At 38.1% G+C, this 18,097-nt stretch overlaps 1 protein-coding gene across 2 annotated transcripts in view; it reads right to left on the bottom strand.

Moving 5' to 3' along the window:
- Positions 1 to 2,083: 2,083 nt before the first annotated feature.
- klhl24a (kelch-like family member 24a) overlaps positions 2,084 to 18,097 on the bottom strand; it is a 28,461-nt gene continuing 12,447 nt past the window's right edge. For both annotated transcript variants that reach the window (XM_060871788.1, XM_060871780.1), the window contains 3 exons: positions 7,383 to 7,571; positions 5,780 to 5,968; positions 2,084 to 3,939 (listed from right to left, as the gene is read on the bottom strand). In XM_060871788.1, the coding sequence (XP_060727771.1) occupies positions 3,739 to 3,939; positions 5,780 to 5,968; positions 7,383 to 7,571 (579 nt within the window). In that variant the 3' untranslated portion in view covers positions 2,084 to 3,738. The remainder of the gene's footprint in view (positions 3,940 to 5,779; positions 5,969 to 7,382; positions 7,572 to 18,097) is intronic.

Here is an 18,097-nt window from a genome sequence, read left to right as displayed (position 1 = left end):
GAGAGGAGTGGCGGCTGCCACTCTGAGCTCTGAGGCAGCTGCGTGCATGCTTTTGGCTAGTTCCTTGGTAATGGCTTGCTGCTGCAGTCTGGCTTCCATCAGACGCTTAAGTACTTGCTCCATAATGACGCAGGGCCATGGGGTCCTTTAAGGTCTTTGCTCAGGGGATCATCAATGAAACCTTGTTGATCCTTGAATCTACATCTTTCTGAGCAGTTGTCTAGCACTTTAACCACTGAGCCACCACTTCCCACACCTATAACCTCCACTCTTCTAATAAGGCATTCTAGTAGAATTTAGACCAGATTTAAGCAAATTCAGCCACAAGAGCACAAGAGGTTGTATACTAATATCCAGCCAGATGGCAAGTTCTTTTTCATAATCTTCTTCTTTGTCTGGCTTGAGGGGAGGGAGAAACAGTTATCTGTCCAATTCCTGTCTAAGTTTATTTGTTCCGGTGTTTGATTATAATCTTAATTGCTCTAAATGGTACTTTTAACTGATTATGTACATCTTATATTATGTGCCTATTTGAGTACATCCTCAGAATTTCTGAAGACTTAAAGGGATTATAAAATGTCATATTTTGCAAAAGGCCTATATTTTCCGCAAACATCAATTTTTTTTTATTTGACAACTAGAGAGATCTCAGTATTAAGATTTTCCTTAGATGTAATAGAAATGTAGTATGCTGATAACACCAAAATGCATTTGGAATACATAGTATAAAAGTACTAGAATTAAGAGTGACCGTTTTTGTTTTCTCTTAGAGTAATACTCAAAAACCTTTATGTTAAAAAGTTGATTGAAAACTGGGGAGTGAAGCACACAAACTTTTTTTTTTTTTTAATAAAAGATAAAAGATAGCACTGGTACAGTAACTTGTTTATAAAGACAAACAGCTTTAAATGTAATACAACTGGCTGAAACTGGCCAGTTAAAGAGATAAAGCTTCACAGATAAAGCTGCACACTTTACGCTAAAATGCAGGTTGTTGTAGCTGAAGTAAAATTCAAGTCATTTTTATGATCTGAATTACTGAAATTCTTTGTAACAACTTTCTGGCATTCGCTTCCACTGAAACATAAAAATTATTGGCTTTTAGACCAACTAGGTGTATGGCAAGGCTGTATCGAATACATATTGCTTAATGTCTGCATGAGCAACAGGCAAGAGTGATTATTACCCAACAGTATTTGGCATATTATTGCCTTAATATATTTCTGGAAATATATTAAAATATAATAGTTGTATATAATATAACCACCACCAAGAAACCAAATTCACTACAATGAGATGATTATCACAATTCATTATTCAGCTTTCATTTCCTGTTATTTACATCTAGATACGTTAGCAGACCATGACATCTTTTGTTTGAACTTTTTTAAAAACATTTTTTAAGCAGTCAGATATATTGGAACCTTTTTGAGACTGACAATTTGTGTGCTCAGTTAGACTGATGCTCATCTAAACATCGGGTGGTCTGCTGTATAACTATACATGATTGTTTATGCATTAATACCATAGGCAACACTTTCAAATGACTAGTGACACAATGTGTGATGGTAATCATAAAAAAAATATTTATTGAAAACAGATGTAGAATACAGTACAATACAGAAACATCTCTATCTCTCCCACACACACTTATATGTACTGAATGTAGATATCTTATATTAAAAAAGCATTGTTCAATTCACATTCCACAATTGAAGCTAATTATTACTATACCCACTACCATAAAATCTGTTAAGAGCAACAGATGAAATTTTGACTTGATGCTTTTTGATAACACATAGCAAAATCTGCTAACTTTATATCAAAATAGAGCTAAAAATGAAACAGATTCTTGTATATTTGGTAACACATGGTTATTAACTTTTAAATGTTCTAACCAGTTAATAATCAATCTACCTACATGTTCACACACACACATAGCTAGGAGCAAAATGTGGCAAAAACATGTATATATACACATACATACATATATATACATATATATATATATATATATATATATATATATATATATATATATATATATATATATATACATATATATATATATATATAAACTGGGATTATTCTGGATAAATAAACTAATGCTTGGCTTTGGAAATGATTATTTTCACTTTCACATTTTATAAGATTGATTTCCATAATATAATTTGATTTTTTGGGAAAAAAAATTGCCACCCAAATGCAGCTTCGTCACCTTACTTATCTAAAGCTGCAGGGGGCTTGTGGGGAAACCACGAATGTGATCTAAACATAAGAAACAAAAAAACGAAATAGAATTCATATTGTTTGCTTAGTATGAATTCTGTTATAGAGTTAGTATAGTCCAACAAAAAATAAAAAGGGTTCCAATTCTCAGAAATTAAACGCTTGCAAATTATGTCTGACATAAAAAAAAATGGCTTGGAGTACAAACAGAAGTATAATACATGCTAATAATATAGTGCATAAAAACACACAAGCAACGTATTAACATTAGATATCATAGCACTAACAATGACACACATTAACATGACATTAAGTGCATGATTGGGGTTTCTTTGAAACACACACACACACACACACACACACACACACACACACACACACACAAAAGGCACAATGGTTGTCACAGAGACATGCTTAAATAAAAAGAACAAAAACAAAGTTTCACAGCAAATACGCTGCCTGATTCAGAACAGTCCATCTCTCTGTTTTATCACACATCGCAAGGAAAATGTGTAATCCAACAAACAAAAAACTAAAACAGGAAAACACAAGTGTCAATAAAAGAGATCCAAATTCACACATCTTGACACTGATTGAGCAAATTCATCTACAGGCTATGTACTGTAGTTAATGTTACATACTGCAAAATACAAAGTCATTAAAAAAACAGATAAAAAGTTCAAATGCTATTAAATACAATTATAAATGAATAATAAGCAAGATGAACAAACTGTTGAATAAAAAAACGAAATGAAAAAGACGAGTTAAAAGTGATTGTTAACATAACGCCGAATAACACACAAGTAGGTTGAAAAAACTTTACACAAAAGATACAATTGCCAAGCAGCTGATATATGAATGTTGCTGCTATCGTCCTGTCTAGAGTTCAGTGTGAAGCTAAAATACTACTGCATGGTGTTGCATGATAGGAATGAACACACTGCCTCAGCATGTAATGATCTTAAAAGAAGGGTGATTTACATTCTTTTACTAGGAAGAGAGGGAGAGAGAGAGAGGGAGAGAGAGAGAGGGAGAGAGAGAGAGAAAGAGAGAGAGAGAGGGAGGGAGAGAGAGAGAGAGAGAGAGAGAGAGAGAGAGAGAGATGAGGCTACAGTAATGAATATGAGAAAAAACATTACAGAAATAACTGCAACAGAGGGAGAGAAATAATAAAAGATAAAGGCAAAACACATCCGGTTAAAATAAGCAACAACAACAAAAAAGAAGATGGTCATAGAGGAGGTGTGCTATTTGTGTATGATAGACTGGTGTCAAAGTAAAGAAACTTGTTAAAGTGGTGAGTGATGTGAAAGTGAGTGGATCAACTCTTCTTATATTGTTTGATCACCTTCAAGAAAAGCTGAACAAAACACACGAGCTTGAGCTCATCTCTTTAACATCAGTACAGTCCAGATTGTGTTCTGAGTGTATTAACAGATCCCGCTGTGTTAGTATTGTGTGTGTGTGTGTGTGTGTGTGTGTGTGTGTGTTTGTGTGGGAGCGTCACTCTCAGGTCCGGTGCAGCTTCTCGTCAAAGCGGTGTATAGTGATGCAACCGTGACAGGAAATGGGGCGGGGCATAGCAGCAACACCCGTCAGTATGCCAGTGGCAGGATCATAACACATGATACTGTCAGAAGCCACACTGTTCTCACCACGTCCCCCCAGGATGAAGATCTTTCCATTACACACCGACATGCCGCAACACTCCTAAACAGACACAGGAACACTTGTCATGACATTCAGAGTTTCATGAGCGAGAACCTCAAATGTACCATTGTTTGACCCCTGACATAGCTGGATTGTTCTCTGACATCTAAGGACATCACATTTAGTGTGGTAAAAGGTGCTACTAGAACCTGGATAACTTCTTTGCTTTCATTGACATAACTTTAAATGTACACTGATACCACCTTATATTATAGAACAGGGGTGGGAAATTAATTTTTACAAGGGGCCACATGAGAAACCTGAATTGTGTCAGAGGGCCACACCAACGATAACTTGAACTTAATTCTGCTCAACATTCTTCCATTGTAAAATGCACTAAATTATATAGTTTGAATAGCTGGTACTGATAACTGGAAGAATAAAACTATTCTGTAAATATTTATATTAGGCAATGTGAAATTGTGGTGTATAGGTCAAATAAGAAAACAAAAACAATTACTGAATCAGTGCAACTTATTTTTAACTTGTTAATCTCTCTGGCTAGCGTCACTTGTCGCTGTTCAAATTCACGATCGGCGGGTTGGCGACCACTGATCTAAGGCAATGAACTACATAATTTTTTGTGTTATGCCCTTTGCCTTGGCACCATCACTGGAAAACTTTCTTGCCTTCAAAAACGTCTGCTACAGAAGGAGTGGGCGTGCTCGGATTGACTTTTCTTTTCTTCTCATATTTAGAATGGCAATCGGGATGTTTGGATTTCAGGTGATAAATTAAACCCGACGTGGAGAAACTCTTTGCAGACACTCCCCCTCATGAAATGTCAGCATTGCACGTTTTGCAAATCGCTATCCGTGGGTCTTTCTCTGAGATATTGAAATAAGTCCACACTGCAGACATGTTGGCTCTTATCCAGATAACTGTGCGCTGTTTCAGTGATTTAGGTATTTCGGCCGAAGATTTTCGGCGGCCGAATTTTCGGTGCATCCCTATAATTTATCATTGGCCTCACGCTTAGTTTGCCCAGGTCTGTTATAGAATGATTAGAAAAGAGCTTTTGCACTATACTGTTCTGAGCTTAGCTCAAGCTTAGTCATGGATTTGTACTGTGTAGTAAAGCTATATGAAGCTAGTCATAATCTAACTTGAGTCTTTTAATTGATTGACATGGTGTCACGCTCAAAGTATGATCTTAAACCCAACTACCTTTAGTATCTATAGAACAAAGCTTTGCTGAGATACAAGCTTCTTCCTTTTTTAACTATTCAAGATATCAGCCATTGCAATGTGTGAAGATCTAGAGAAATAGCTAGAAATATGTGGCCACTGTGGCTGGTTACAGGTACTGGTGGGTTTAAGTGGTACACCCAAGACCTTTGGGACATGGCCGAATCAGCCTGGATCGAGAACAGCCATCTTTCACATACAGTAGGTCAGCGGTGTCCAATCTTATCCGGAAAGGGCCATTGTGGGTGCAGGTTTTCATTCCAACCAAGCAGAAGCAGAAGACTGGACACCGCTGCAGTAGGTCATATGTGCCGAAGCTTGACTAGTGTCGCACTGACTGACGGGGGATCTGGTATCATGTCCAACCAGACAGCACTATTCTCTTAAACTCGTAAAAGGGCTAGATTTAACTTTTCTCTTATTCCACTTCACACAACAAATCCAAAAACTTCCTCTTTGATTATACTGTAGCTGTCAGTAAGAAAAAAAAGCAAGATAAATACTGTTTCTATGATCAAGTGCTGCAACATGTGGAGTGTGGCTGTAGAGCATCCTGAGCATGGCAAACTTAACCGTGTCTGTTGTGTGTCATCTCATAATGAAGCATTATCTTTAGATGCGTGTTTCTGAGTCTGTGTGTGTATGCTGGTACCTGTCTGCTGAAGGTGTTAACCACAGGCATCCAGAAGTCCTGTGCTGGGTCGTAGCAGTAGATGCACTTTGTGAGTCCACCACACACGTACAACAGGCTGTTCAGAGACACGGCAGTGATGTTGCGCTTACAAATGGGAATGCTGGATCGCAGCAGCCAGCTGTTTGTCTCTGGGTCATAACACTGCACCTGAGAGTCACACAGACGCATGATGAGCACGTGGATCACCTACCCAGCCGTACACATGCACATATAGTGGAGAATTCATTCATTCATTTTTTTAAACTGCTCATCCTCACTGGGTCACAGGGAACATGAAGCAAAGGCACACACAGACACCAGACAATTTAGAGATGTTCAGCCTAACATGTCTTTGGTCTGTGGGAGGAAACTGGAAGGACCCCCTGAAGAACACCCTGAAGCACAATCAAACCCCCAACTTTAGAGCCACAGGGCAAATTTACTTATCATAAGATAACTGTGCACCCCACAATAACAATTATCAAATGGAAATTTTGGCTGATATTATAACAAGTATACAATCACAGACATTTTGAAATAATTGAAATGCCTTTTTGTAATCACGAGACACTCAGGTAGGTTACACGCTGCGTCTTTGTGCTCACTGTACAAACACTGCAATGTGAGATATGCAACAAAGGGTAGATGACTGAGTAAACAATACTGTTTCTTAAGAAAACTGATTCCTAAAAAAACAACAAAGCTCAAGGGCACAAAAACGAAACCGACTACGATACCAGATGAAGTACGTTAATTTGGGGAGCGCTTTGGTGAATCAGAGAATCTGTGCGAACAACGAGGTGCGCTAATCTCAAAATGAAAATGACTAAACAAAAACGTGACCACACAGAGATGGAGATTTACATGCTTTTGAATTTGTTTAAACATACAAAGAGCGCGTAAGGGGAAGGAGAAATGTTCTGGAAACCGGTACTCTGTGGAATAATTAGTAAGATGCGTGCTGTAGACCCTCTCCCGTGGAAAAAGCCGTTTCAAATTCTTTTTCCTTTATATCTCCTATCTTGCTCAATCACCTGCTTGTCTCGGTCACCTTCTTGCACTTTCTCTGCAGCAGATGGCTGATATAAAGAGAGCAGAAGAGAAACTCACCGAGAGCCGTTACCATCCTGGAGACAATACACACAAGTGGACTGTCTGTGTGAGTGGTTACCTGACACCATAGAAAGTCAATATGGACACATTTGTTTATGTGTGTGTGTTTGTGTGTGTCAGACCCAATAAAGCAATTTCCGTTGGTTTCAGAATGAGGTGCATGGCTCCAGTTACAGAAACAGAGTACTATACATGAGTGGCTCTTGACATTAAGTTCAACAGAAAACCAGATTACTGCATAGAGCAGCTGCTCTTCTCCATCAACCACCTCTCCATTACATTGGCCACTTTTTTCTTTCCATTTACTTCTCTTTCTTTCTTACCTAGTTTCCCTTTTCACCACAAATCAATACAGATCCAGGAAGAGGATTGAATATAATCTTAAAAAAAATAATAAACGTGGGGCTTCACAGTTGGCATGACTGCTCATTCATTCTTTTAGCTAACACACACTAACACACTTGCTCACCTTGTCTGTGCAGCTGTTCTCGTCTAGTTCTCCACCGATGACGAACAGTCTCCCAGCACAGCTGGCCACAGCTGGAGAGCTCACAGCCTCCTTTAGAGGAGCCACCTCCGTCCAGCGGTTAGAGAAGGAGTCGTACACTTCCACGTTACTGAGGCAAGTCTGACCATCATATCCTCCAACGGCATATGCCTGCAAACACACACACACAACTTACATCTTACTATGCATGTGAAGAACACTCACATAATTGTTAATGCAGTTAATTAATGCTATGCTACACCTAAATCCATGTGAAGCTGGGATGCTGACGTTGCTCCAGCATCCCAGACTTGCAGGAGAAATATTCTATACAAATCCTATACTTGAATATATTGAGTAGTTTTTAGAGCCATACTGATTTGCTAGCAATTACAATTCTTACTTTATTAATGAACACGTTGTACTTGAACACAAATGAATTTTTCAGAGTACGTTTTTAATATCACAGAATCTCCATGAGGACTGAGTCTACAGGACATAAGAGACTGTCCAGTTTGTCTGTGATATGCCAAGCTCTGTTTATCTGTTTACCTTCAAGACAGACTTGAATGTTAAAAACAGATAAGTGAGGGAACAGCTGAATGCAGCTGCCATAATGCAAGTGCTAACATGAATAAAGTTCACTAAATATTTCATTTATATGTTCTCTTTGTTATTTAACAAGATGTGTTTATCCAGGTATCATTAGGCTTAAATTATGTGGAGCATCTGTAAAGCCCAGGTACAATAGCTGTTACTGTGTAGTAACATATCAGTGCGAGCACATTAAAACAAACCTATCAATTCATGTCTTTGCTGCTCTAGGAAATAAAAAAAACACCATCTGAATTCAACCCTGCTGTGGTATAATTACAATAACCAACATAATCATAATACATGATCAAAATAATCAGGTGTGATGTCATAACTCACATCAGGTTTGCTGTTTAAAAGACCAGCAGCCAAAATATGAACTCTAATTTAAGCCCCAATGCCAAAAAACCCTTTGGCTCTAAAAATGTATTTTAATTTTATATATATATATATATATACACATATATACAATACACATAACTTTAGATTGTCATAGTACACTTCCTCGCTGGTATGCTCACTGCTGTGTGTGTTAGTTCCTATTAGTTCCTCAGAACTCGACTATCTGTACATCACAAGATAAGAGCTCTCTCGTTCGCGCTCTCTCTCTCACACACACACGTACACACACACACGCGCGTCTCAGGTTGCAACCTCCTTGAAATATTTTACGACGGTTTCAAATGCTTATTCATGGTTATTCTATCACACATACATTAAATACGTGTCAGATAACATGGTCACCTGAGCTCAGTAAATTCATCATTATGATACGTTTAATGTCGACCAGCTGCTGTGATGAGAAACAAGATTAATCAGTCGGATTATGCATTCTTCCTCTTTCTGAAAGCCAGATTAACTCCACTCTGAACAGAAGGATAGATGGCAGGGCATGAAGAACTGGAGGTTTAATGCAGGAACAGAGAAAAGTGGGAGATCTCTTTTGATAAAATAAAATAAATAAATAAAATAAAAAAATGATGTCACTAGACTAGACTACTAGATAATACTCCCTGTATTTATTTTTCACTGGACATGTAATAAAGGTAGTCTATAGTGATATTAATAATATGACAGACAATGATATGACAATAATATGGCTGGTAGAGAGTATGCACACAAGAATGTACAGAAAACAAGCAAACAGATGAAATGCATTAGTGATAAGCGTCAGTGGAGCCTCAGGATGCTACAGATCACAGTCTTTACACCAAACCCCCTCCTGCTTATTGGAAAAATGGTTGCAGATATTTAGTTGGTTGCAAAATGCTGTAAAGATGATCTCACCCTAGTGGTCCTGGCACCAGCTCCAGGAGAACGATTCAACCGAGTTGACACATGCACTAAGAACTTGCTGGCTCCTTCTCCTAACTCTATTTTTATGTTTAAGTAAAAGCTACTCATTAAAAAAAAAAAAGTATTCGTAGGCATTAACTTTACTATCTACATATGTAACATTACAAATAGAAACTAATTTAAACTGCAAGAGTTTATAAAAAAGCCTTAAACCCTTTTCGTTATACACTTCCAGTGCCAAGTGGACTTGAGACAGCAAAACTCCCACTAACATGGCAGTACAGCTGCTTCACTCATGATCACCGACACTGAGTATTTTTCGATAGCACCACATTCAATTATCTTAGTTTTATAGCACAACAATGTTGTTTTTTTCTATTTATTAAAGATTTGCCATACTTTTTATCCATTTCTAGGTAGGCTCAATGTTAGTTTCCTATAATCACTTGTGTTCCAGTGTCTATAAACAATTCCCTCACCAGCCTTCTTTTTGTCTTTCTCTTGCAGCTAATAAAACACCAAAAACAGCGTCTCATATTACTGAGAAACATTCAATGTCCTCCTAAAACCTCCCTTACACTCAAAAATAATGGCCAGTTTCCATGTACGTTGCATTCTGGCCAGTAGGACTGGATACTTTTGAACAATTCTGTACAAGGGCTATTTGTGTTGACTAACAAGAACGCCACATGGGAAATCGTGTGCTGTATTCTGTATGCCAGAAAAAGACTACAAATAACAGTTCTATAATTGAGCAAAATAGGCCTGTTATTACACACATAAAAATGGAACGTTCATCTTTTTCCACTTCTCGAGTGTAGCATATAGTTTTATGTGTAGTATGTAGCATATAGTACGAAAAACGCTCATTATGTTGGCTTTGTAGAAGCCAACCTTCTGTTTTTCTATTTAAGCTTAGACAAAAATATATCAAGAGCCACATGCACCAAATTCGGATATGTTGTAGACCCTGGTCTGAAGTTTGTTGCTATTACTTTTCTAAGCAATCCGAGTACCGGTACTTCCGGTACTGGGTCTCAAAATGGCCTTTTTTTTCCCATAGACTCCCATTATAAACTTTGGAGGTTTATAACTCGGCAAGCTTTCGAACTATATACACCAAACTCGGCCAGCTCCTTTAGGGTGATACTCTGAATAAAGTTTTAAATTGGTGTACCGACTGGCCTTTCGGTTGTCCCGCAGCCCCGCCCCCAAAATATGCAAAATCAAAAAACTTTATACAATATTGACATTTCATAAATCAAAACACTCAGAACAATGAGGGGAACTTCCTCACAGGTATTCTGATGACATCACGTGATGTCACGTGAAAATCAAAAATTAGCACAACATGGGCATGTCATATAACAAAACACTCAGCCCAATGAGGGGAATTACCTCACGTGTATTCTGGTGATGTCACGTGACGTCACATTAAAATAAAAAATTAGCACAACATGTACATGTGACATATCAAAACACTCAGCCCAATGAGGGTAACTTCCTCAAGAGTATTCGGATGACGTCACATGCTTGTCTCCACCTGCCTCCAAATGTTTTGGCACCCTAGCTTTCTGTCCACTTGCTTCTAAAAGTAACACTGTCTTACTTTATAAGTAATACTTTTTTATTTGTCTAGCAATAAAATCAACTAACCAAACATTTTATTAGGAACATGATACCAAAACTTTTTGTAAGGCCTCCCTTTGCTCTCAAAATGTTCACGGCATTGATTCTGGTCTATGATTGTGTCATTCAATTGCATCTGTCATGCTGCAAATCACCTGTTCTCCTGCAAATGTGCTCTATTGAATTCATATGGATCCAGTGAGTGGGAAGGCCACTGAAGAACACTAAAGTCATTGTTATGTCCATAAAACCAGACTTTTGCTTTGTGACATGGTGCATTATCATGCTTAATGTAACTATAATAAGAAGAGTAAACTGTGGACATGACAGTGGGCACATGTCAAGCAAAAAGGTTAGCTCAGTGGTTAAGGTGGTGGACTGTATACCACCTTAGGTGGTGGATATAAACATATGCCAGAAATATAGTACTCAAACATTCTGTGGCAGTCAAGCAATGATTAATTAGTATAAATGTGTGCCAAGTAATCATGGCATGTTAAGTGGAGGGATTCATGCTGTTGGCACAAATATTCTGACCCTACAATCTACGTGTACAATCTGTCTTCAGCTGGCCAGTTTTGAGGAATCTGTGCCCACTGCAGACACGGAACTGTTGGACACGGAAGCCAAAAGGGTCATCATTGTAAAAATAACAGGACATTACAGAAATACACAAACCAACCCCTCTGACACCAACAATCGTATCACGATTAAAATACCTGAGAGCTATCCAAGGCTGATGGACCATACCTGCATCATTTTATGCACTGCATCCCTACAACATGATTGTCTGATTAGATAATGGTTTGAATAAGAAAAAGTGTAAAGGTGTTCCCGAATAAAGTGTTCAGTGAGTGCATATGTCGGGATGTGCTGTTACAATTGGCATAAAGTTATTATTACTGATGTATTGATGATTCATTGATTTACAATGATTTAAAAGATACAGCTAAAACAAGCTTAACAACATTAATCTGGTGTGTGTGGATTGGAAGAGATTTTAAGTTATGCAGAGACATAAATGAGCGCTCTGTTGAAGACACACACACACACACACACACACACATATACATTGTCCTCCGAACTGTGCTTGTTACTGAACTGTAATGACAAGTCAGCCAGCTTGTCCACGTTTGGCCATTAGAAACAAAACCAGTCCAACAGGAATCAGAAAAGCTAGAAGAGAGTCAAAAAAAAAAAGAGAGAGATAGAGATAGTCACGAAGAGAGACAGATAGAGAGAACATGAGACAAAGAAAGCACACTGAAAAACACACTGAAAATCTGATAACACAAGAGCTGAAGTCAAAAACCAGTACCATCAGGAGCTCTGTGCACTGAGGCAGGAACATCCAAACGAACATCTAGTCCAGAGTACACTGCTCTCAGACCCATGGTGTGTGTCTGTGCGCTGTGTAAAACACAGATTCTGCTGATTTGTTTTAACAATCTGTTTATTTATTTATGCGAGTTGGCAAAAAAGAGACAATTAACATTCATGTCAATAAAACTTAGTCTAGTTGAGAGAGAGAAAGAAACACACACACACACACACACACCACACTGAGAGAGAGACAGAGAGAGACAGAGAGAGAGAGAGAGAGAGAGAGACAGACAGAGAGACAAAGAGAGAAACACACAAACCACACAAACAGAGAGAGAGACAGAGAGAGAGAGCGAGACGCAGAGAGACACAGAGAGAGACAGAAAGAGAGAGTCAGACAGACGGAGTAAGGGAGACAGAATGAGATTCAGACTGCACAAAAGAGACAGAGAGAAAGGAAAAAAAAGACAGAAACAAAAGGATAGTGAGATAGAGAGACAGACTAGGGTTATTCAAAAAAGACTATCCAGAAAACTGTCCAGTGGTCTCTGCTACAGCAGCATCAATTTACAAGTAAAACGCTGGATCAAATAAAACAGAAAAACGGTTAACTCCGTTGCTGCTATCTTAAAATCGCTGTATGCTCCCTGTTATCTAATCTAAACTTTGCAAATACTTTGGTTTCACTAAAAGCTTAGTTGGATGTCTTGAAAAAGCAGCACTGCTGTATGGTAAACCTGTAAAACGGCATCACAAGCCTTGCTACATACGTGTTTAGGCAGCATGGGGAAACGTTAACCGAAGCCTGCAGCTGAAGTTTAACGAATGACACTATTGATTTGTTCGGAGCTCTTTACCTCACGCACAGTCGGCTGATGCAATGGATAGGTTTATTTGCACAGACATGCTCCCCACACTGTTACAGGAAAATAAAATTCAGGCACATGATATTAAGCCACTTACACAATACCAGGCTGGAAGCACTTTAGTGCAACATGCATCCCCATGCTGTAAAATTCCCCAAGACACAAGGAGAGATCTAATGTAGAGTGCAGAACTAACTCAAACAGTGTATGAAATGGATGAACTTATACTTTAAAGAATTAAAACAGTGCATTGTATTTGTTTAGCATGTCATATCAAGCTATCATATAATCTGAAATAGTAAGATTTACACCCATAGTGGAGACAGAGTAAAAGAGAGAAAAAGAGGTTATAAAAGGTAAAAAGGTGGCTCTAGATTTAACTCTGAAATGTTGCCTCAGGTTTTTTTTTTTTTTTTTTAATCATAAACATGTTCAAACTGGGCTAAAGTTATAAATGACCGACAAACAGCAGGAAGAAAAAATTGTGACGTGACTGAACAACAAAGAAACATGAAGTTAAATTGTAGGGCTGCAGCTATCGATTATTTTAGTAATCGAGTATTCTATCGATTATCCCATCGATTAATGGAGTAATCTGATAAGAAGTTCTTTTTCTTTAGAAAGAAATATGCAAGAAAATATTCAAGAAATATGCAAGAAAAAATAAGACAGGTTTCTTAAAATGAACAACTAATTTGTTTACTTTTTAGAAAAATAGACATTTATTGCTGTAATTGCAAATATTAATAACCGTGTAAACCAAACTTATTTACTGCATTTAATTACCATATTACGTTCTCTGGTGGAATGTTGAATTTGGCAATAAAGCCTTCAAGCCACTCTGCAATATTTGCAGCCGGGTGTCTCTCTTCAAGTGGCATTGTGGTCAGGCTGTGGGACTGTGTGTGTGTGTGTGTGTGTGTGTGTGTGAGCATGAACATAAATAATGCTTAGGCCTTCACAAAACATAGCTAATTTGGGGACATCATAACTAGCCACTATATTGATTTGTGGTATTAAATAGTCACTACATACAGCCACAATCAACATACATTTATACAGGCTTTCATTTCAACTAGCAATCATAAAGATTTAGGCTAAATGCGAATGCTAACTTCAACTTATGTCACCTACAGTCAGATAATGGTACGCGGGGAAATGCAGTGCTCCGTGTGTAGTTACAGTAAATGAACTAAACAAGGCCTTGATGTTTTTTTGTATTCAAATTACTTGAGTAACTCGAGATATCGTTTAATCCCTATTAAATTGGAATATATTTTTTAATGCCGGATGTTTCTCATGCTAATAGTTTTTAGAAAGAAAGAAAGAAATATTATATTAATGTCTGATGTGAGCTCTAAGGGTATTGGACAAGACAACTATCCATTATTTTATAGTTGAAACAAAATGTCTGCCAAATGGTGAAACAATAATCGTAGCACTAATGATCAGTGTTGCTTCATTATCTAGACAGAAAGGAACAGAGCTTTGTGGTCTAAGGAAGGTGTATAGAAAGGGATCGAAAATGAATATCAAAAAGACACTGAAAGACATTCTGAAAGACACTTAAGGCACCAGTCAATGAAATGCAGTCAATGTCAACCACAATGTCATCTCAGGATCACAGCAGTGGACCAACAGAAGACACGATATACACTCATACATCGCGTTCATCCATTTAATCATATTCACTAACCATTTTCTCCTGAACAGGGGTGTGGAGTCTATTCCAGGAAGACTGGGCTTGAGGCAAGAAGACAGCCATTAAACTGCCCCAAGCACACACACAATTTCACATTCATTCACACCTGGAGTTATTTAGCTCAGCCAATCTACCTACCATCATGTTTCTGGAATGTGGAAGGAAATCGGACAACCCAGAGGAAGCCCATGCAGATGTGAACTTGCAAAGACAGTAACCTGAGCTCAGTGGAGCTGTGAGGTGGCAATGTTACCTGTTATTGGTTTCATTTAAATCAGATTCATGCTCTTTCCTCTTCAGTATCCTAACTTCATTTCTGCCGTCGTAAAAGCTAGGATTGCTGCCAGTAATGCCATCATGTCCAATGCTTTTAAACTCAAACAACCATGAGTTTAATGACTTTTAATGACTTTTTTATTTACTGGATTAGTCCTTTAACAGCTGAAGAAGCTATACATCATATTTATAGCCTTTACATGAGACACAGTGAATTTTCCAATGTATATAGTTAGAGATGAGTTCAGGCTGCAGGGGGAAGTGTCATTGTTGGATACAAAAGTTCATGGAAAAAGCAAAAACAGGCCCTTTCCGGGAACTAAAATATCAAAATAGCTGTTGGGCATATATCTGTCAAAAGACTTATACTACATTCTGGCAACAACATTCATGACAAACTGAGAAAGCAGTATGCTGAGAAAACAGGAATAATTAAGAAAGGATGGTAAGAACAATGACAAACATATGATATAAGCTACTTTCATACATGCCAGAATCTTGGCATGGAGTCGTCGGATTGCAGCAACTGTTCATAAGCATTTAACAATGGTTACTATACACAATACATCTGATTCAATTTCCTTAACCATTTCTTATTCTCTCTTTGTGTTAGTGTCCAAACACATTGAATAAAATTACACAGTTAATTAATTCGATATGATAGAATCTAGCCTCCATGTATAATAAATGTATTTATTTTTTCTACAGCTAAACGCTGTGTACGATCCGTGAAACTATATTTTAATGAGAGTGGTTTTGATAGGTTCAACAGACAAGAGAAGAGGTGCGTTTGAGTTTAAGTGAGCAGCTTATACATCATGTTCCTGGCAAAACAGAGCCTGTGTGTTATTCTTCACACACATGGCCAAAAGTACTGCATGAAACACCTGACCATTATACACATATGCGGGACTTCCTCAAACGGTTGCCACACAATTGGAAACCGAAGTAAGGGACGTTGCAATGCTTATAAAGACATGGTTCACCAAGATTAATTCGGAAGAAATGATCTGGAATGTTGACTATGCACTAGGCCTCAAGTCTGGACATCAGCGCCTAACCTCACCAGAACTCTGTTTGGCTGTATGGGCAAATCCTCACAAACATGCCTCAAAAAAGTGCAGGCTGTTTTTCAATCTTATGTTGCAGCCTGATCGGTCAAATTAATTTTTTTCCATAAAGTCAAATTTCATATGTACATATGTATTCAGACACTTTATTCAGTATGTAGTTGAAGCACCTTTGGCCGCAATTACAGCCTTGAGTCTCTGGGTATGTTGCAACAAGCAACATACAAAGCAAGTCTATAGAAAGCAAGTCAGGGGTCAAGTCAGGGCTTGTTTCTTCCAGCCCAGATCAATGGAGGCCTGCAGTGAGTTTGTCCTACTGGAACTTTGTCCCATCTCCACACAGGATCTCTTGAGCTTCTGGTTCCTGGTCACCTCACTACCATGGTCCTTTTCCCCTGAACGCTCAGTTTGGCCGGGCGACCAACTCTTGGAATAGTCCTAGTTTTGCCAAACATCTTAGATTTAAGAATTAGGGAGACCGCTGCGCTCTTGGGAATCTTCAGTGTAGCAGAATTTTTTTTGGAGCCTTCCCCATATCTGTGCCTTCAACAATCCTATTTCTGAGCTCTGCAGGCAGTTCTTCAGTGACTTCATGGCTTGTTTTTTCTTTTTTTTGGCTCTGATATGCATTGTCAGCTGTGCGGCCTTCTACTGAGAGATGTGTGCCTTTCCAAATCATCCCCAATCAATTTCATTTACCATAATTTAATTTAGTCCAATCAAGGTGCAGAAATGATCAAGAGAAATGGGAGTCATAGGAGCTAAAGTGTTGTTGCATAGGGTCTAAATACTTATGTACAGGTGATATTTCAGTTTTTTTTCATACATTTACAAACATTTCTAAAATTCTGTTTTCACTTTGTCCTTATTGGGAACTGAGTGTAGATTAATAAGAAAAAGTTTCTAAGTAGTTAAGGGGACAAAATACTTTCTGAATGCACTGTATATTTTTTTAAACACAGACTAGAATTAAGACATATTGCATTATGTTTGATTTTATTAAATCATGGATTAGTGACCACACATTCTCCACTCTTGATCCAATCACCCAATTTCAAATAATCTATGTGTTTTGTGTTAATTAATCAGTTTGCTCAGGTTCATGCTAGTGCTTTAATCTATCCTTGCCATACAAATCTGGGGACCCTGGTTATAGCTCAGAAATTTGAATTCATCCAACCACAGCTGAACACAATCCAAATAAAAATATTTTCACACTTTCTACATACTACACAGTAGTGTTTATGTTTGGGTAAAACCTAATGGAAAGCAATAATAAACCTAAAGCATATCGTCGCTGTCGGGCGGAAACCTCGTATGTCCAAATTTTGTCAATTTCATATTTTTTCACATATCGATACTATTGGTCAGTCCCCACGTGGGTCTGTTATTTTTACAAGTTATTAACCAATCTAAAGTCTTGAAAATAGCTTGAGCGCAAATCTCATAACTCCATTGGACACTTCAACTGTCCACCTGTTCTTCACTCCACGGGAGAGCTTCGTGGCATATTTCTCCTCAAGAAGAGTCGCAACGAATCAACACGTCTTCTGAGGTAAATGTCTTCAAAACACTTGGCTCAAAGAAAAAAAATCTTTGGCCCCCGCTAGTTCTGGTGCTCGTCTGAGGACAGGAATTTAGCGCAAGACAATCCACTGCAACGCTGACTAAACCTTGTGCATTGCAGATAAGATACGGCGTTTTTTTAATTTCCTGAAAAATAATGGTTTTGGAGATACGAGGATTCCGCCCGACAGCGACGATATCATCTGTAATTCACAGCCACACCATTTATTCATTCTCACAAAGCAGTCTTTATTTATTAAGAAATTTATTAAAAATATTCATCACTACTCTACTTAACTTCTTCTTAGTCTTTAGTAGGCTTTTTGTTGACTCAGTTGTTGACCACTTGCACCATTTCCACTATCACATAGTGGC

This window comes from Tachysurus vachellii, chromosome 1 (assembly GCF_030014155.1).
Source record: "Tachysurus vachellii isolate PV-2020 chromosome 1, HZAU_Pvac_v1, whole genome shotgun sequence".
NCBI lineage: Eukaryota > Metazoa > Chordata > Actinopteri > Siluriformes > Bagridae > Tachysurus > Tachysurus vachellii.
Note: the sequence above shows the minus strand (reverse complement) of the source record. Positions and strands in the feature narration are given on the sequence as shown.